This window comes from Amborella trichopoda, chromosome 2 (assembly GCF_054954075.1).
Source record: "Amborella trichopoda isolate Santa Cruz 75 chromosome 2, AtrichopodaSantaCruz75HAP2 v2.0, whole genome shotgun sequence".
Classification (NCBI taxonomy): domain Eukaryota; kingdom Viridiplantae; phylum Streptophyta; class Magnoliopsida; order Amborellales; family Amborellaceae; genus Amborella; species Amborella trichopoda.
The window spans coordinates 49127361-49149142 of NC_142337.1; the positions used below are offsets into that span (position 1 = coordinate 49127361).

A 21782-nucleotide genomic window follows, 5' to 3' on the forward strand; every position below is an offset into this window, starting at 1 on the left:
AAAATAAAATACATATTTATTCATATTTATTTCGGTTTTATTAAAAAAGTGTTTTTTTAAAATCTTTTTAAAAACTGGGAGATCTTAAAGGATTCAAGACATTGAATATTTTTTTTGGAAAAATAGTCTCTAATGGGAGGCTTGCTTTGGGTCTACCCAAATTATATCGTGTTTGTACAACATGTCTACCGTCGACTAACTTAAAACATGGTGGATATACTGTTTGTGTACGAATGTAGCGTACCCATCCTTCGTTAGGAAGAAATATGCTCCTTTGTCATATCGTAGGCCCTAACATTTTCTTTTCTTTTTTTAAACTATTATTTAGGTCTTTAGATCTCTTGTAAAACCATTAAAGAGGTAAAACATTCAAATTAGGGTGTGGTTTGTCTAGGGCCTAGGCTCTAAACAATCAAATTAGAGCCTACCTTTAGATAGTGTCAAGAAGTCTTTGCGATAGCTTTAAAATATTTTTTCATTTTTATTTATAAAGTTAAAAGCTTGAACAATGGTGTAGATCAACAGATCTATGTAAACTTGAAAATCTTGAAAATTGATGGTCAAAAAATGTATTATAAAATATATTATTCCAAAAATTGAAATCATTTTTTTTTCATGTCCATGCATCTTAATGTCGAGATGATCAATTTGAGAATTTTTGAGCATCAAAACAATCTCATCTGGTGAAATTTTCGAGGTAGGCTCGAATGGGATTGTTTAGAGCTTCGGCTCTATATAAACTTTTCCCTTCAAATTAGAACCTTATCAAAGGAGCTATTTTCACCGATCGTTACAATAAGGTCGTGTTCCCCAGGACTTGATTTTGGTAGTAGTTATGAAAGAGAATCACGAGCCAATCAAGCAAATTCAATGAAGCAGCAACTACAATACTGTAAACTGGAGTTTTAAGTCTCTTGACCAAATTGTGATCAATTTGAAAGGCTTTTTTTACGTCCATTCTTCTATTAATCTCAGACGAGCAAAAAATATATATATAAAAATATTTTCAATAAATAAATTGACCAAAATACTCTTGAAAGTTTCAAGGGTATTTTGGTTATTATATTTTATCGAAAAATTATTTTTAATATTTTTTATAGGTGCGTCTCAATGAGAAGATGGAATGTACCAAATTTCATATTCATAAAATTTGAATAAAAAAATAAAAAATAAAATACTTTGAGACGTCGGATCTAAGATCAAACGGTGAATGGCTCTCTTGATCAAAATTGGATGGCTGGATGGTAGGGGAAGCATATAACTTCTATGCTGTCGGAGAAGTATAAAAACCTTTCCCCTTAATTTGATCCATTTAAGAGGTCCCAATCAAATGATGGGTCAAAATATTGATGTTGAAATGTTCTTGTTTCTTCAAGCTTCTAATATACTTTTTGAGGAGGTGCCTAGGTCGAATGAAAAATCAAAAGTAAAACTTCTAATGCTAATTGGGATCTTTTCATCATATGGTGATTTTCTAATAAGTTTTGGCCCTTTACATGATATTTTCCTTTTCTCTTTTAATAGTTCGTAGCCTGATATGAAATATTTTTTTAAAATATTAGTAATAAATGGAACGAGAAGTAGATACAACACCGTTTTCTATGCATGGGGCAAAGGATTAAAACATCCGGACAATTGTCACCCATTAGTCCCAAGTCAAATTAATTGTGGAGTCGACTTTGCCAAACATTTAAAACAAAAAAGAAAACAAAGAAAAAGGGAAGAAGATAAATAAAAATACATAAAATAAAATATTTTGGAAATCAAATAATTGAGTTCATAAACAAAATAAATTCAACTAATGAAATTTAAGTAAAAATACTTTTATGAAAAAAAATAATAGAAAAATTGATTAAAAAAATCAATAATCAATCTTAAGGATTGGTGATTAAAAAATTTGTTGGTGCTTTTGTAGATCAATGTGAAAGAAACATTTGGGATAAATTTCAATGATTTTGGTAAAAAACAATGAGGGAGAATTGGAAGATTTTTATTTCCAGAAAAAATGCTTCAAAAATTTTGAACTTTGGTTTCTTCTATGTTGCTTTTGATCCAACAAATTGTTGTAGGGTTTATTAGTGGGCCTTCTTACGAACCATTTGAAATAGATTCCAAATCATTTCATTGAAATCAAGAGAGAAAATACAAGAATCACAAATTAGAGTTGTAAAATGAAGATATTTTGTTGATTAACCATGCCCAAAGAAAAAATCAATAGTGCTAAAGGTAATCAATTATCATCGAAATCGATCCAGATCAAACAGTGCAGGATTCTTTTAATTAAAATAATACAGAGGAGGGATTTACAAACCTTTTTCTGATTTTTCAATTAGAAAACATAGGTGAGGGCCTTGCCGGGCTCCAGTCAACCCTATGGAAACTGGGGCGAAGGGGGTGCATGCCCAAGTTCAGCCCATATAAGTTGAGCAAACTAAATTTATTAAAACCAGACTGGGGCAGTTCAACGGGTAGAACTGGTGATCGGAATCTTGTCCAGCCCGAAGGAGGCACTATATTGGGATTTACATGACAGATCAAAACTCACTTTTGACTATTGAATCAGTTTGATTGTCGGCTTTGCCGGTTCTATGGAACTATCCCATTCGGAATAACTTAAAGTTCAGGCATTTCTTTGAATAGCTATGCAAAAGAAAAACTTGACAATTGATAACCAGAGAAAAAGGGGCTGAATATTGGTGAATGTATGCTTATTGTGCAAAGAGAATGAGGAGAGCGGAGATGACCTTTTTCTGCATCGAAGGTTTACATCATCTATGTGGTATTGGGCTTTTAATCGTGGGCATTCAATCGATGCGAAGGTTTACATCATCTATATGGTATTGGGCTTTTAATCGTGGGCATTCAATCGATGCTCCTGGAGACACATGGCAAGATCTTCTTAGAATTGAATTTACAAGGAGTGCCTTGGATTGGACAATTGCTACGGAAGATCGTGAGAGCTCCTATTATGTGGGAGATTTGGAAGGAGAGAATCATCTGACTTTTGAAGGATCGGTTTTGGAGTTAAACGTTATTAAGAATAAAATGTTCATAATGTGTGGAGCTGGTTCTCGGCTAGAAAGAGGTACCTCCAAGGTGGCTATCATCATAGTTAACTTAAAGATCAAAGTGAGGCCAAAAGGCAGATTGTGTAAACCCTCACAAGAGTGTATAAAATTGAATTTTGATGGCAGCGGCTCATTAGGGAACTCTTGGCATGGTTTTGGAGAAGATTTTCAAAACTCAACAGAGCAAGTGATCTTTTTGTTTTTTTTGGACCTTGTGGAATTTCCACAATGAATAAGGCTGATCGAGACACAGCAGAGCAGGTGATCTTTTCGTTTTTTGGACCTCGTGGAATTTCCGCAGCTGAGTTGAGTCCAATGCTACAAGATAAATTATGAAGGAGAATGATGTTGGAAGGTAATGCGCAGTGGAAGGAGATTCATTAAATGTCATTAATCGATGTAATAAAGTGAGTCGGCTTTGATAGATAGTTAGAAAATTTACAATAATTTTAAAAAATAATTTCTCATTTTGTACAAAATTTCCCGGAGTCATTTTCTTCTAAGTTTACTTGAATTTTTAAAAGAAAACTATACAATGAGGCAGCATGCTGAAGGCACTTATATGCCACTTCGTGTGCATGTGTTTGGGGGAATGCGGGGCAAATCGTATGGTGCACAAGCGCACACCACCCATCACAATTGCACGCAACAAACTGGTATGCTTTGCTTACGGATCACACACGTTGAGTTGAGCACGTGCAGTGTACAAGTACACATGACTGCATACAGAGGGCACATGCACACGTGCTTGGGGGAACGTGGGGAAAATCGTACGGTGCACAAGTGCGCACCACCCATCATAATATTTACTTTTTGTACAAGGTGGTCATAAGTAATCTTGACTATTGGATGTGAAATTCGGTAGTTGCAATAATTGTATTAACTTAACTCAAAAGTTCAATAAAAGAAAATTCGAACTTTGTGACACACCCAAGCTATCAGATTTCACATAGAATGGTCATAAGTAATTATGACCTTGCTTTAATGATAAATAGTCTCATTATATACATTCTTATTTTTTTTATATTGAAAAAATTTCGACCTGTTTGACTATTGGTTAAACACTTAGACCGATGTTGATTTACTAGCCCCTTCACCGGCCCATCAACGGTTGAAGCCCAGGTCGGGTTCTGGTAACATTAGGGCAAACCACAAAGGTGTGTTTTGCAAAAGGCAAAAAGATACGGTTTCTATGCGGCCAGCCCGCATATTGTAGACATGCGGGCTTGGCCATAAATATATTTGTTAAATATAATTTGATCTTAATTTTTAGATAATATATGATATTTAACATAAAGATCATGAATAAAAAAAAATTGAAAACAAAAAATAATAATTATATTAAAAAAAACATTTGAACTGCTAGTTACACTTGTTTTTAGATTGACAACCTACTTGCATCCATGTTTCGATGGATGCTTTATACTTGTGGACTGCATATTATAGAAATGCGGTCCAACCCGCATGAAATCACATCAATTTACATAAGGGAAAAGTTTATATAAAGTGGCAACCTTAAAATGTATAATCACATATGCACCTCAAAAATCTATTGGAAATGTAGTTTTAATGTTGAAAGAAACATCTAATCGATCATCTTGACATTGAGATGTATGAATATGGAAAAAAAATAAATATCAGAATCCCAAAAATAATGTATCTTGCGACACATTATCTAAACCGTCCACTTTCAAAATTTTCATATATTTATAGAAACCGCACCCTTTACATAATGATGTTAATGAAGAATGTAGGAATAAGGGCAAAGGTAGAAAATCACTTGTTTATCGGCTTCAGTAATTTTATTTCCAATTACGGACTCCGCTCCATCTCAAACGGTCACAATTGCAGCGCCCTTCTAACGTCTCTTTTCCCACAAACCCCATTTTCTTCAAATCCCGAATCCCTTTCTCTCTCTCTCTCTCTCTCTCTCTCTATAAACCCAATTAGCTCTCTCTCTCTCCCTATAACAATAAGCTCTCTCTCTCTCTCTCTCTCCAGCGAACACGAAAAAGATGAGCCTTCTGCAAATCCCCGGCGAAATCACGACACCAAATCAGAAGTTTCAGACATGGAGAAACAACGCCATATTCCTAGAAAATGACACAGATGAGACCCCCATTAAATCTTCTTGGTCTTCCCTCCAGCCCATCTTAACAGATCGATCCAATCTCTTACAGCCCGATCTTTACAAAGAAAATCGAAGCCCTGAATCTCGACTCAGTTCTTGTGACACTCCCAACTCCCTTAAGCCCCTTACTCCCCTCTCAGTGAAGCCATTAAAGCCCCAATCCAAACAGGTTCTTGGTCTTCCTTCTCCATTAAAGAACGCCAATGGTGATCAGAGCTTATCTGCCGGTATTGAAGAGATAGAGAGAGAGATTCAGAGGTTAACGTCGAGGTTGGCGGAGCTCAAACTCCAACAAGCGGCCATTGAACAAAAGAGGGCCAAAGGATTGCCGGACACTCGCGTTTCCGGCAAAGAACCCAGTCAAATTTCCAGAGCTCCATCGGAGCAAAGACAACCAAGGCCTGGAAGAATCGTTGCAGCAAAGTTTATGGAGCAGAAACAAAGCCCTAATCCATTAACTGAGAAATCAAGCGCACAACCTAATCGCCGGAGACTCACCTTTGGGCCATCAGATTTGATCAGATTCAGGCAAGAATTAGCTGGAAAACCTGACGTGTCCCCTTTTCCGGCCACTCAATCTCGCCGAAAATCTTGTTACTCGAAGCTACCTGAAATCAAAGAAGAGAACGGAAAGAAGGAAATCAAACCAGAGAAAGAAAAGCCCAAGGGGTCTCGAAGCTTGAGTCCAAAACCTCGAAAATCCGCCATTAAACCCTCCGACACAAGACAAGGAATCTCCACAGTCGGATCAAAGCAACCAATAAAGAGAACCTTGGGTAACAATTCTCACTTGCCCTCAAAGAACCTCTTCAATGAAACACCAAAAAAACCAGCAGCCAAAAAGCCTACATGCCGGAAAAGTGGCCGGGAAGTAGCGAGCCGCTACTCCAAAGAACTGCCGGAAAAAGCTTCTGTGGCACGTTCTTTACCGGGAGCCACACAACGGAAGAGGTCTTTGCCGGAAAATGAACCACCGGAAGACGAGAAGAGAGGGGATAAGAAAAGGGTTTCTTTGGTGAAAGGAGATTTGTATAATGGCAGCGTAACCTTTTCTCATGGTAAATCACAAGGGCCGGATTTTTGGCCAGAAAATCGCCGGAATATTGGCCGTGAAATTCAATTGGCCAGAAAAAGGTGGTCGAAACCTTGTGACAAAGGAGACAAAAGTGAGAAAATCACCGGGAAAGGTCGCCGGAAAGTTTTGGGCGAATGTCCGCCCTCGCCAATTTCGTCGACGGCGCGGTTCCTGCCTAAGATCAAGACTGTGCGATCGACGGCTCAGAGTCCTCGAGATTCGGGGTGTGTGAAACGGACGGCGGACGGGGCTGGGAAGAAGACGTACTTCACGGAAGGGGAGAATGCGGAGCCCGACACGTGTCAAGTCCTGTGCTTCAATGGTGAGTGAGAGTGGCAGGTGTTGATCGTGGATTTTGGTGCTTTCCGTGTCACATATACCGTTCGATTTTTTTTTTCCTTTTTTATATCTTTGCGACTGTTTCAATTGGTTCAAGGTTCCTTTGCCTTGTTTTCCTTGCTTACCGGTGCTTTTGGGTGTTCTTTTTTTAATTTTTCTTTTCATGTTCATGTGTAGAACTCCATGAGTCCACTCTTAAAAATTTATTTTTGAGACAGATTGGTGGACCTAACTTTCAATGGAGGAATGATCCTCGGAGACCCGCCCACAGGCGTGTGAGATTTGATTTTTTTTTTTGGAGATCTGCTAAATTTAATGGTGATTCTTTGGGGTCCTACACACAATAGGTGTAGGAGGGTCTTTTCAATGACTTATTTATATCTATATAATATTATTAAGAAAAAATTACATATATATCGGTTATAATTTCTGTCAGTGTTTTAAAAAACGTCGAGTCGAATCGGACTTGCCCGATTCGACTCGGAAATCGTGAAAAGGGGACCGGATCGCCTAAAAAATCGGAAATCGTCCGGTTCTAGAGAGAACCGGACGATTCTGTACAGTGAATCGCCGATTCACTGTACGGAATCGGCGAGTCCGAACAGTGAATCGGCGAGTCCGTACGGAATTTTTTTTTTTTTTTTTTTTGTAATCCATGATAGATTTTTTTGTAATACTTGATCGATTTTTTTGTAATCCATGATCGAATTGTTTTTGTTTTTTTGTAATCCATGATCGAATTTTTTGGTTTTTTGTAACCCATAATAGAATTTTTTGTAATCCATGATCGAAATGTTTGTTTTCTTTTGTTGTAATCCATGATCGATTTTTTTGTTTTTTTTTGTTTTTTTGTAACCCATGATAGAATTTTTTGTAATCCATGATCGAATGTTTTGTAATACATGATCGAAATGTTTGTTTTTTTTTTGTAATCCATGATCGAAATGTTTGTTTTTTTTTTGTAATCCATGGTTGAATTTTTTGTTTTTTGCTTTTTTTGTAACCCATGATAGAGTTTTTTGTAATCCATGATTGAGTTTTTTGTAATCCATGATCGAACTGTTTTTTTCTTTTTTGTAATCCACGATTGAATTTTTTGTTTTTTTTTGTTTGTTTTTTCTTGTTTGTTTTTTTTTTAATCCATGATCGAATTTTATGTAATCCATGATCGAATTTTATGTAATCCATGATCGAATTTTATGTAATCCATGATTGAATATTTTGAAAATTTGTGATTTTTTTTTTAATCCATGATCGAATTTTTTTTTGTAATCCATGATAGAATTTTTTGAAAATTTGTGATTTTTTTTTAATCCATGATCGATTTTTTTGAAAATTTGTTATTTTTTTTTTTTTAATCCATATTATTCAAAGAGAAAATGAGAGAGATGATGTTTCTGAGGCCACCCTATCCCAGCCATATTATTCACATATCGAGTCCCAACAACAAAAGTGTAGGGATGAGCACGAAATACTGTAAATTAAATGCTGAATGGCGGTTCATGCAGGGAAAGAACATATCAATATTCGCATATTCATTCAAAAACATGAAAATTCTTAATGGAGTACCCTCATTTTTTATTGAATTCCTAAAAAACAATATTTATAATGAATTTTAATAATTTTTTCGAAATTTTTTTAAGCTTTATTTTGACCGATTCACCCGATTCCCGATCCGGATCGCCAATTCGCCGATCCGAATCGGTTTTTTGGAAGCCCGATCTGGGTCACCGATCCGTTTTTTAAACCATTGGTTTCTGTTATTACCAAAATACCAAATAGTTTATATTATTATTGGAATGTCCGTTTTTTTCACTTCATAACAATTTTTTTTTAAAAAGGACATTTTTACCCTCTTTCGCTTTTTGAACAACAGAAAATAGGAATCTTGGTATTTACATTTTTATTTTTGGTTGTTGAACAACCAAAAATGTCTTGTTTTCGATGGTTGAACAATCGAAAATGTCTTGTTTCGATTGTTGAACAACCGAAAATAGGATTGCGTATTCCAGAAGCTTGTTGGAATATGCAGTTCTATTTTTGATTGTTCAACATCCAAAAATGTCTTGTTTTCGGTTGCTCAACAATCGAAAATATGACCGTGTATTCTTGTAGCTTGTTGGAGTACGAAGTCTATTCAACAACTGAAAATAAGATTGCGTATTCCAGCAATCTTCTGGAATACGCAGTCTTATTTTCGGTTGTTCAACAATCGAAAAATAACTTTTTCGATTGTTCAACAACCAAAAATATAATTTTTTCCGTTGTTCAACAACCGAAAATATAACTTTTTCGGCTGTTGAACAAGAAAAAATAAGACTGTATTCGAGAAGCTTAAACGAGCTCTGCTATTTTTTTGGTTGTTCAACAATCGAAATTAGATTATTTTCAGTTTTTCAATAACTGAAAAATCCAATCATTTATGTTGTTCAAAACTGAAAGATGATTAAAAAATCTTTTTTAAAAATTTTTCGTTATGAAGAGAAAAAACGAACATTTCAATAATAACGGAAACTATTTGGAATTTTAGTAATAACGGAAACTATAACGGATATATATGTAATTTTTTTTATGATTAATTTAACATTAAGGGATAGACACATGTTGCGAAAATAAGAATGGACTCTAATTCTATAGAGATTGTAGGAGACCTTTCTATTTTTTAGAAGAGAGATAGTATTCATCTTTTGGGGAGAGAGAGTACACATTCTTAACCCTCATAGAGGGCTCCAATTAAGAAGGTGAAAAAAAATAGGAGATATAGGTATGAAAGATTTTAGTGGAGGGAAAGGCGGAATACTTAAAGAGAAATAAAGAGGTTGTATGAGAGATTTTAGAATAAATGACAATGAAAAAAGATAGGAAATATAGATATGTGAGAGATTTCAAGGGAGAGAAAGAGGGGGGAATAGGTTAATAACTAGAGAAAGAGGTTTAATAAGATGATATAGGTAAGAAAAAAGAAGATGAAAAAGAAATAGAAAAATACATGAGAGAGATGATTTAGAGAGAATACATTTTTCAGATATCCTTGTTAAAAAAGATATACCCATAAAGTAATATACATAAATAATGGAAAATTTATGGAGAGAGAGGTATATGTGTGAGTATTTTTAACCATATATTCCTGTAGGGTTGGAATTTTTGCTTAAATTAGTATTTTTAGGAAGATGGAAAAAAAAAGATGGACATGAGATATGTGGATGGATTTTAGTGGGGAGAGAAAAATGGGGACATGTGACTAGAGAGAGGAAACAAAAATTCTCTAATATTTCTCATAACATTTTTCAATGGAGGTTTCCTCTAATCCTTCCTAAAACAAGGTAAGTGTCTCATTAAATGTTTTCTCTAATATTCTCCGAACAGTGTTACGTTGTTGATGTTTGTCTGTTTTGGTTGAGTTGCATGGTAGGGTTCTATGTATGGTTTCTAATGAATTATCTGCCTTTCGTTTTTAAATTGATGGGTATAAAGGCCCAAAAGTGATATGTTTGATTTGAAATTTTGAAATTTGATTTCTTTGAAGACAACAGAATTGAAAGAGCTGCTATTTGCTTTGTTCTATGGAGAGTAAATGTTCATACTTTATGTGCATTTGTTTTTTTTTTTTTTTGTAATATTTATTGCTCTTCTTACTTACCGAACTCTATGTTCATTTATTTTATGTCAAATATGTTGATCTCTTCAGCTAGATGTCGGTTCTAGTATCATTTTTTTCTTTATTTAATTAGATGATGTATTATATCAAGACAACTTGTTATTAATGTTTTCTCCATGTCATACGATTCATTAGTTATAGTGTGATTCTCTATTGTAATTTTTATTGCATAAGATGCTTTTATTATAACATACAGGTCACATAGACTTTGAGTCACATATTCACATTTAATCATTTTTAACTATATTATTATAAAAAAGAATAATATTTCTCACCCCAGAAGAATGAGTTAAAAACATACTTTCACTAGCTGATTTTTTTAATTTTATGAACTTTTATCAGTTTCTAATGAGTTTTCATGATTTTAAATATTGTGAACGATTTATAATTTAGTATTTTTAATAATGAAATCTTTTAATATTATTATAATAAAGACTTCTGTAAATAAAATTTGATGATTATAAAAATTAGGAATGACTTATTTTTTAGAAATTCTAATAACAAATTTCTAGATAAGTTTTTTACATTTGTTTTTTTCATAAAAATATGCTACCAGTTTCAAATAAATATTTGAAAAATTTGTTTCTTTTTTTAATTAAATTAATCACATAGGCACACATCCAAAATGAGAAATAAGACACTAACTTGATTTTTATTTTTGAATTTATTTAATAATTTTAAATTTTATTAATTTCATGACTTTTACAAATGTGAGGTCCCTTGAACTGTTGAAGATTGATGTCTTGTATTCTGAGGAAATAGATTTGCTAAGGTGGAGTAAAAAAGACGACTCCGGAGGGCTGCTAAAAGCTCGAAGGGCTGAAGGTCCGTACATGAGATTTGATATATTTGGGACTTAATATATATTCGTACAAGGGTATTTTGATAACTTGTACCATCTATCTGAGAGTCGATATATATTGTTGCGATTGGGAGTTCATCAAAGGTTAAGGGAAAAGCGCAGATTGCTTTGTACTCAGAGGGGTGAGAAAGAGAGCTTTTGTAACCATATTCTCCATTGCCAGTAAAGAAGTTCTCATCTCCCGTGGATGTAGATACGTTGCCGAATCATGTATATCATTGTGTTGTGGTTGATTGTCTCTTTTTTTTACGTTTGTTTATTCTTTCTAGTTTTCGTGGATTGCTTTTCATTTCTACAAATTAGTATTAGAGCTTACAAGGTTATTCCCCGTTCCGGGATTTACTACCACAATAACAGGAAACGGCTCAAGCGTCAAGTATGACATTGAGAGGTTCAATGCAAAGAATAATTTCACCCTTTGGTGACGAATGATGAAGGATCTTCTGATACATCAAGGTCTGGCTAAGGCTTTGCCATGGAGATCGAAGAAACCAGCAACGATGGACGATGAAGAGTGGCAAGAGATGGAGGAAAAGGCGGTAAGTGCGATTCATCTGAATCTCTCAGATGACGCCTTACGTTATGTGGTGGATCTCAAAACTGCTCGGGAGGTTTGGACAAAACTCAAAAGTATCTACATGACGAAATCTCTGACGAACAAGTTGTTCTTGAAGAAGCAGTTGTATTCTCTTCAGATGGAAGAAGGCACAGATCTGCTTGAACGTCTCAGCGAGTTCAACCAGATCATAAGCCAGTTAACAAGCCTTGTGGTTGAAATCAAAGATGAAGACAATGCCCTACTTCTATTGGCTTCGCTTTCAGGATCATACGATCATCTGGTTACGACTCTACTGTACGGGAAGGAGACTCTAGAGACGAACGAAGTCACTGCTACTCTTGTGTCAAACGAGACAAGTAAGAAGACTAGCAGTATTAAATCTAAAGGAGAATGTTTCTATGGAAAACACAAAAAGAGTCATGAAAGGGACATATCAAATCAAAAGAAGTTTGGAAACAGAAGTCGGTTAAAATCGAAGTGGAATGGCAAGTTTATTTGCTATTACTGCAAAAAGGAAGGTCATGCAACCTTGTGCGCCATGCTTCTCTCTTCATTTTGAATACTAATTGAAGCCTTTTTGTTTTAATCTAGATTCAAATTTACTAGTAGACATGATTTAGAGAGCTAATACTTATATTTTTGGTTATTAATTTTTATGCATTAAAATTTTCTAGGATTAAATATTTAGTTCATTATTGCAATTTTTTTTTAATTTTCTATGAAGGTATGTTATATTCTCGTTGTTAGATATTAATATTTTTTTGTGGATTTTGGTGGATTTTTTAACTCTTTCGGCAACTTCACATAATTATAAAATAATTATTATTTGAAATTATTTAGTATGCCCCAATACAAAAATAAAAATAAAATAATTTCATGCTATAGAATATGCACTAAAATAATGATTCCATTAGATAATAATATGGAGTAAAAAACTATAACTTTATACATGTGTATTTATTGGATTTTTTTATTTAATAGATATTTTTAACATTATTACAAACCCCAAGGCTCATGCGTACATACTATTTTTTATTGTTTGATTGTCATCCATACTAAACTTGAGTTTTCATGAAATATTAATATTTTTATTGTTAATTATAGAAATTGTTATTTGTTAAATTTATCTGTTAGAAGCAATGGTTTAAAAACCGGATCGGTGACCCGGATCGGGCTTTTCAAAAATCGATCCGGATCGGCGAATCGGCGATCCGGATCGGCGAATCGGCGATCCGGATCGGCGAATCGGCGATCCGGATCGGCGAATCGGCGATCCGGATCGAAATCGGGTGAATCGGTCAGAATAAAGCTTCAAAAAAATCCGAAAAAATTATTAAAATTCATTATAAATATTGGTTTTTAGGAATTCAATAAAAAATGAGGGTACTCCATTAAGAATTTTCATGTTTTTGAATGAATATGCGAATATTGATATGTTCTTTCCCTGCATGAACCGCCATTCAGCATTTAATTTACAGTATTTCGTGCTCATCCCTACACTGTTGCTGTTGGGACTCGATATGTGAATAATATGGCTGGGATAGGGTGGCCTCAGAATCATCATCTCTCTCGTTTTCTCTTTGAATAATATGGATTAAAAAAAAAAAAAAACAAATTTTCAAAAAAATTCTATCATGGATTACAAAAAAAAATTCGATCATGGATTAAACAAAAAAAATCACAAATTTTCAAAAAATTCAATCATGGATTACATAAAATTCGATCATGGATTACATAAAATTCGATCATGGATTACATAAAATTCGATCATGGATTACATAAAATTCGATCATGGATTACAAAAAAAAACAAACAAAAAAAACAAAAAATTCAATCGTGGATTACAAAAAAAGAAAAAAATAGTTCGATCATGGATTACAAAAAATTCAATCATGGATTACAAAAAACTCTATCATGTGTTACAAAAAAAGCAAAAAACAAAAAATTCAATCATGGATTAAAAACAAACAAACAAACATTTCGATCATGGATTACAAAAAAAAAACAAACATTTCGATCATATATTACAAAACATTCGATCATGGATTACAAAAAATTCTATCATGGGTTACAAAAAAAAAAAACAAAAAAATCGATCATGGATTACAAGAAAAGAAAACAAACATTTCGATCATGGATTACAAAAAATTCTATTATGGGTTACAAAAAACCAAAAAATTCGATCATGGATTACCAAAAAAAATAAAAAAAATAAAAAAAATAAAAAAAAAAAATAAAAAAAATAAAATAAAATTCCGTACGGAATCGCCGATTCACTGTTCGGACTCGCCGATTCCGTACAGTGAATCGGCGATTCACTGTACAGAATCGTCCGGTTCTCTCTAGAACCGGACGATTTCCGATTTTTGGGCGATCCGGTTCCTTTTTCACTATTTCCGAGTCGAACCGGGCGAGTCCGGTTCGACTCGGCGTTTTTTAAAACGCTGGTTAGAAGCATCATTGGTTATGGATTGTGTACTTGCACTTGAATATGCCCTTAGAAACTTTCATGGATAGAGATTATATAATTATTCATGTAAATACTTATTGCATATCTATACTTCCCCTAATAAGGCAAGTTTTCTATACTTCTCCTAATGTATAGCAATTAAATACTTCTCCTTTTCTAGCCGTCAGATTTGAATGAAAGGCTGAGATGAATCTAATTACAATGTCATACCTCTATACTATTTTATTTTTAATTTTTTTCAACGTAACATTTTGACACCAAAATTTGGACATCCATTCATCTATTAAATTTTTACCTTTAAAAAATATAAAATATTCTCAAAAAATAAAAAGACCAAAATACCCTTAAAAGTTTCAGAGGTATTTTGGTTATTTAATTTTTGAAAAAGATCTTGTACTCATGTGTGTACTGCTACAGTAAATGCCCAATGGCCCAGATTGAATCTGAGCTGATCTGACAGTCATGGTCATGACCTCATTTCGTGTTGAAATTTTACTTTTTTTTTTTTTTACAAATCCAAATCATTTAAATTTTTAGGCGTATGTTCTTAAAAAATAGGAAAATATATTAAAAATATCAAAAAATATTTTACATGAAAACAATTGATCAAAATACCGTCGAAAAGATTTGGGGGTATTTTGAAAAATTTATTTTTTACAAATTATTTTTGTGGTATTTTTATTAGGTGCGCATTGATGAGAAGAACACACTCCTAAAATATCAAGTGATTTGGATTTGTAGAAAAAAAATTAAAATTGAATTATGAAATGAGGTCGTGGTCGTCTCGTGATCGTCAGATCGGCTCAGATTCAATCTAGGTTGTTGGACGTATTCTTATAGGTACACCTGTCAGTGTACTGTAGCATCTTCCATTTAATTGGAAATATTTTTTTTATGTTTTTTTTAAGTGCCCCCCATTGAGATGATGGCACGTAACAAATTTCATGTTCATATAATTCATAGAATAAAAACTAAAAATAGAATACTTTGAAGCGTTGGATGTAAGATCAAATGATCAATGGTTTATTTGATACAAATTGGACGACTGGATTTGGGAGAAGTATAGAGCTTCTATATAGTAGGAGAAGTATAAAAACCTTTCCCAATCTAATAACAGGGAAATAAAAATAACATTAAAAAAAATTGAGAGATAATACCCTTGTTTTGGGTTTGAAGGGAGTATACCCCAATATTTTTTCACAATATCAAACTCTTTACTCAAACACCAATTATTATGAATTATTTCCAATCACTCTCTATGGGAATCTTTTCTAAATTTCTTCAGTCCATAAAATAGGTTTTTTTCTCAAACTAAAAGATAGCTCTAGCTTTTCAATTCCATAAAAATAAGACTTTTCCTTTTAAGCTCATGTTAATGTTTATCCCTCACTAAAAGATAACTCCTACTATGAATCCCACATTCCTAACCATATGATAAGCTTCCCAAAAACAAAACAAGTAACCTAAAATTCTAAATAAAATATCCTTTATACGCCTCAAATCTCTACAACAAAAAATACAAAAAATAATCTTAAAGAAAACCAAAAACCCAACCTAAATCTAAAAGTACTAAAATTTAAAAATAAAAGCTAAAAAGTCCATTGCGTTATTCTCTCAGGGTTGGAAGAGGTTCGACCTTGAGCTTAATGAACTCAAATCTTTTAGAAGCCTTCTCAAAACTTAGTGATGCAATCCCAACATTCTTCTGGGTATCTTTTCTTCTTCAAATAAGCAATTGATTCAATATGATTTGTAGTGGAAGTCTGATATACCGACCTCAAGAATACCAAAATGAATCTTGATTTATCCTTCATGCTTAAAGGGTTGTATTTCATAAGTTGCAGCACGCGTGTTTTTTTCTTTACAATTGATCTTTGAAATGTCTTAAACGTTTGAGTTATCGATATAATATTTTGCATTGAGATCTACCTCTTCATAGTCTTGTTCCCCTAGTTTCAATATACTAAGTCGATCTTGTAGATATTGTTGTATTGATATGTGAAAGTCGTACATGTGTTTGATCAAATCGATCTAAACGCTTCATATGGTGTATGAATATTTGATTTCAAAGCTCTGATACCAACTGATACAGTGAAAAAATAATGAACCCAATAACTTAAAATGAAAATAAAAAGAATTAGAGAGATTATACCCTATCTCTAGGTTTATAAGGGCGTCGACTCCAATATCTTTTCATAAGATTAAACTGTGTCGCATTTTTTATGCACCTTTTCCCCCATGTGAATAAAAGAGAAGGCAAATACAACCATAGCCCATAAGCGCCAGACATGCCTATGGACTATAGAAGCCCGTGCAGAATAAGCCCAGATTTTGAAGAGCCACTGCAAGGGCATCATCTCGGCCCCAAAGGTGTACAAGAGTAGCCTTTGACATCCCAAAGTCCTTTCCCATGTTTGCCCCGATCAAATGAAGGCGCAAAGATACATGAAGAAGATACGGTTTGGAATACTATGCTCTACATGTGTACGATGTATAGCATAGTAAAACTCTATCTCATATGATCTCCAGACCACCACAGACAGCTTCATAAGGCTGAAAAGCTCTTAACTAGCAAGTTTCACACAAACTGGCATCTCTAGATCCTACTTTCCTAAAATGGATAGGTCATTTACTATTTAAGGATGGGCAAGCAAAACTAGTTTCCTAAAATAGTAAAAAACCGATATCATCTCCCAAAAATGGGACAACGTTGCCACACTTATATCTCAGCATCTGTATGGCGGATTGAGCCCAAATTTAGATATGTTCTGTTCCTCGATGAACACAAACTTTTGACACATGTCAAAGACGAAGCTGAAAACCGGGGCGAGAAAAATCTTAGAGAGAAAGTTGCATATAAATCCTTTATGCAGAAAATTTGCATGCAAGACATATGCTAACTCCAACGATCATAACTCGACACCCGAAGGTCGGATAGACCGAACAATGGGTATGTTTAGATAGTAGCTCGATAAGCTTTGATTTAAGATAAGATATGCCAAGATTAAGGTATGAGAAGATGCCCATCCAAGGCTCACAACGGGGCACAAGTTTTGAGGTGTCGGAAAAGTAAGTTTTTGGCAATTTTTTGGAAACCCAAAATGGCGAATTAGAGTTCATTTCACATAGTTCTTGATGCAAAATGATTGTGACCGCATCCCTTTTTATTTTCTGACAAAAACAAGACAATAAAAGTGGAAGCTTTTTGCTAGATCGAGTAGAGAAGAAGTAGCATGTTTGCAATTTACTAGAAAAGTAAAAAATTGCAAGAACACCATCAATACTTTGGGATACCAAGCAAATCTTATGTCAAAACGATTGCCTCGGCACGATCAACATTTTCAAGATAATAGATCGTTAGAAATACTGTTGGAAAAGCCAAAAAGAAGGCCCCAAGCCATGTAGATGGAAAGATGCCCTTTTTTGGGGACTTATGTGTCATTTGTATTGTTTATATCATTTTTCCATTATTCCATATTTTTACTTTATTTTTCTAATTTCTATTTTACATCAATTTATATGGGTTTTGAGTGTACACCCTTGTTTTCTAGGTGACTTCTGTAGAAACCCCATGCTCTGTAATCCTTAATAGCTTGGAATAGCTTGTAAGGTTGGAAAAATCTTGGAAAATTAAGAGAAAAAAGTCTTAAACCTAGGAGAAAGAGTGTGGTTTGCATTTTTCTTTTTTGAAAATCTTTTATCCTTAAGACAGGAGAGAGAAACTTTGTGCAAAAGTGAGAGTGCCCCTCTCCTATCATATTCCCCTGATAGACCATACTCCTATCCTATACCATACCCCATACCCATCCATACTGCATACCCATCCATACTCCATACCTACCTATACTCCTTAACTAGACCATATCCCATATCTACCAATACTTCATACCCATCCATACACTATACCTACCCATACTCCCTCACCTAAACCACTCTCTAGGGGCATTATGAGGCATAGTCTAGGCAGGCTTCACCCAACGGTCTCGCTACCTCGGGATCCTCCTGGAGGCCATGCGCCTAGTACGTTTTCCACCACTGCCGGAATTGCCTCCTAGGGGAGGTGACACTAGAGGCTGTCGGATTTTTTAGTGGTCACCTAAAATCCGACCTTAGCCTTCTAAGCTATCTAGTCTAGCCTACACCTAACCTCACCTAGTCTATCCTACCTCTAACTAAGCTCACCCATGCCTAGCCTACTTAGCCTATCACACATACACTAATCAAACCTAGCCTAGCCAAACCCAAGCCTAGCCTACCTTGCTCAGCATGCCTACAACAATCCAACCTAGCCTAAACTAAACCAATCCTAGTCTAACTTAGCCTAGCACCCCTAAAACTAACCCAACTTAGTCTAGCTCAAGCCTTGTTCAAACCTAGCCTAGCTTAGCCTACCTCACACCCAACCAAGCTTACACTCCAACTTTTTCCAAACTGAAAGGGCAAGCCTAGGGGTCTATAAGACCCGGATCACATGTGTGTGCATACTTAAAAGAGAGTACTAAGCCGAGAAGAGTGAAGGGGCTGTCTAAACTGAGTTGACCGACGACTGAAGGGCTTTTCGTAGTCACATAAAAGCGCCGAAATCTAAGAAGGCAATCTATCCAAGTGCATCCGACCCTTCACCTCGAGGTAAGCCTTGCCTCGTTCAAATTTTTTGTTGGTTCAAACCACTCACCATGCCACCCACTCTTATCTTCACGGGAACATATACCGGGGTCACCCGCGTGCGCACCAAAGGGGGTACGACACACATTCTTTTCTTAAAAAGAACAACGAGTTAAATTTTAGGGCTGATCAACTGGTTTCTCCATTGGGGAAGCACTACCCCAAAGTTGGTTCTTCCCATATGCAAAAAATCACTCTGCTTGTCAAGCGCACATCATGGTTGCAAAGTCCTCATACTCCCACATTTGGAATGCCCACATCCAAAAGCTTCTCCTAAGAGAGCTGGGTCCTAAGCTCATCAGTTGCTCCCACCTTTCTCTTGTGCGGTGGTTCGACCACTTGCATCAGGGCTCACACCCTTCTTGGGTCGAGAAGGGACCCTATAGTTCCTCGCTCCCCACTTGTTGGGCCGCCGGTGCCAATTGCATGGGTGGCCCAAAGGCCACCCCGACAACCCTATACACTGCCACTGACAGTTTAGCCTCCATGCTCGAAGGGTGGCTCAAATGCCACCCTTGCCTCCTTACCTGTGTCATTAGCGGCCCAGCTGTCAGTGCGCATCCTGTGGGTGGCCACAAGGCCACCCCGCACCTCTCTCACACTCGAAACTGGCGGCCCACACACTGATTCACACTGGTGACCTAGCTGCCGGTCACTCACTCAAGGGTAGCCACAAGGCCATCGCCAGTCTCTCACACTGACGGCCTCGCCGCCAGTGCACACTCATGCACTCCCACCAGCGGCCTAGTCGTCGATGTGCACACACCGCCCAAACTGGCGGCCTAGACGCAAGTGCTCAGTCAGGGAGTGGTTATGAGACCGTCCCCTCCCACAAGAAACACTACACCGACGAAGGCCTAGCTGCTGTTGAGCTCACACATGGTGGCCCAAAAGGCCACCCTCCTTCCACACCATCACATTGACAGCCTAACTGTCGGTCACTTCACTCATGGTGGCCTAAAGGCCACCCCTCATGCACAAGAACTTCACTGACGGCCTAGTTGATGGTCACACCACAACACACACTTTTACATTGTAAATGGTGGCCCTAAGGCTGCCTAACCACTCACACACTATGAAGAGGCTGGCACCTCCACAGCCGGACCCTCTCATCCACCCTAGGCTTGCCCCAAGGCCACCACACTTTACAAAAGTATGATGCACACAAGCTTGTGCCCGCTATCACCTCAGGTTCTAAGGGATGGTGTTGGCGTCGCAAACCCACTCACCCTGATACTATACCTATTCAGCTAGCATGTAATCCTACCTTAAGGCTGGGGTTGCCTAGCAGTCAGTCCACCTAGGTGCACCCACTTGTCCTTTCTTCAAGGCCTCAAGCCAAAGGATGCTGAGGACATGGTTTCGGATGCCAATGGAGGTTGCCGCAATGGCTCGGGAGGCCCATTACGCTGCCGATTTTTGTCTGCTCCTAATCCGGGCAAGACGAGAAGACGCAACCGTGTGCCTAACAGCCCGAGGAATCAGATTTGGGAGTTAACCAGCCCCGATAAAGCCACCCAAAGCCATTCATGCCCATACTATACCATTTCAATTAACTCATACCCCTACCTTAAGGCTAGGGGTGCCTAGCACTCGATCCACATTGGTGCACCCGCCTTCCTTTCTTCAATTGAGGCCTTGAGCCCAAGGATACTGAGGATAAGGTTTGGGATACCAATAGAGATTGTTGCAAATTCTTGGGAGGGCCATTATGCTGTCAAATTTTTGTCAGCTTCGAATTGAGGGAAGATGTGAAGAGCCAAATGTGCGCCTAACCACCTAAGCAATTGGACCTGGGAGTTAGCTGCTCCTACGTCCACGGTAAAATGATATGAACCTCTTACTACCTGGTACTTGAAGACTTTCCCTTTAAGTACCATTCCATCCCAACTATATCCCATGTGTGCCGCCCCCGAGGAAGAACTCGAGGCAGAATCCACATGCTAAGACAGGTTGAGCAATCTCCCCATCTCCTAGCAACGCACGAATCCCTCATCAATACAACCACAAAACCTTCCACTCTGAGTAGTCATACGCTGCCTGAGTTGATTGCCTTTGCCTTGACCCACTTGAAACAGGCGACTTGCCTCGAGTCCCATACACAATTCCAATTCTGGGAATGAGTGTACAAAAACTTAAAGGCGAAGCACAAGAGGGGTGAGTGGATCCTCACAATAAGGCGAGAAGCACTAACACATGGTAGATGAGAGAGTCTTGAAAGGTAAAATCTGTCCTATCCATTGCGGGTGGAAATGGATAGAAGAATGAAGGTCTGAGCCCAATGCTTGACTATCGAGATTCGAGAGGAGGAGCCAACTCAACTCACAATGCGGTCCCAAGACCTGCACGAACCGGCCTTCTTGCAGTCCCAAGACTATCACGAATTGGCATCCTTGCAGTCCCAAGACTATCACGAATTGGCATCCTTGCAGTCCCAAGACCATGAAGTACTGAACCAGCTCACGTCACAGTGCCAAGATCGTCGAGAACCCGTGCTCAATTAGGGCAGCCTCATCGTCTTCTACCCGGACCCGAAACGAGTCCCAACGTGGTGCAAGACCCCTTCCAAGCACGATGCACCATCACTAGAAGAGCGGGCGGATGTCATGATGATCAACCAAGCTAATGATGACCGTGAAGAACAAATGGCTCACCTCGTGGAAACCCTGAACCATATCATAGAAAGGCTTAATGAAGTGGAAAACACAAGGCAAACCTATTGCCACTTCCCACCAGGGACGTAGTTCACCATTTGTGCACCATCACTGAAGGAGGAACAAAGACCACCACCCACTCTAACAGCACAAATGCATCCCTATCATGATTCCCGAGCCACGCCGGCTCCACCGGTTGCCTTTCTAACAGTCACCCAAGAGGCCATATAAACGATGATTGAGTAAAGCTTGCGAGGCATGCAACTCCCAGGGATATAAGGGACGAAATTATACAAAAAGT

The 21782-nt window shown here is 36.9% G+C and overlaps 1 protein-coding gene across 1 annotated transcript; it reads left to right on the forward strand.

Moving 5' to 3' along the window:
• The first annotated feature begins 4646 nt into the window (after positions 1–4646).
• LOC18431657 (uncharacterized) lies at positions 4647–6830 on the forward strand. Its single transcript, XM_006841773.4, has one exon. It carries the CDS (start codon positions 5084–5086, stop codon positions 6602–6604), a length of 1521 nt encoding a protein of 506 aa, XP_006841836.3. The 5' UTR covers positions 4647–5083; the 3' UTR covers positions 6605–6830.
• Positions 6831–21782: the final 14952 nt, after the last annotated feature.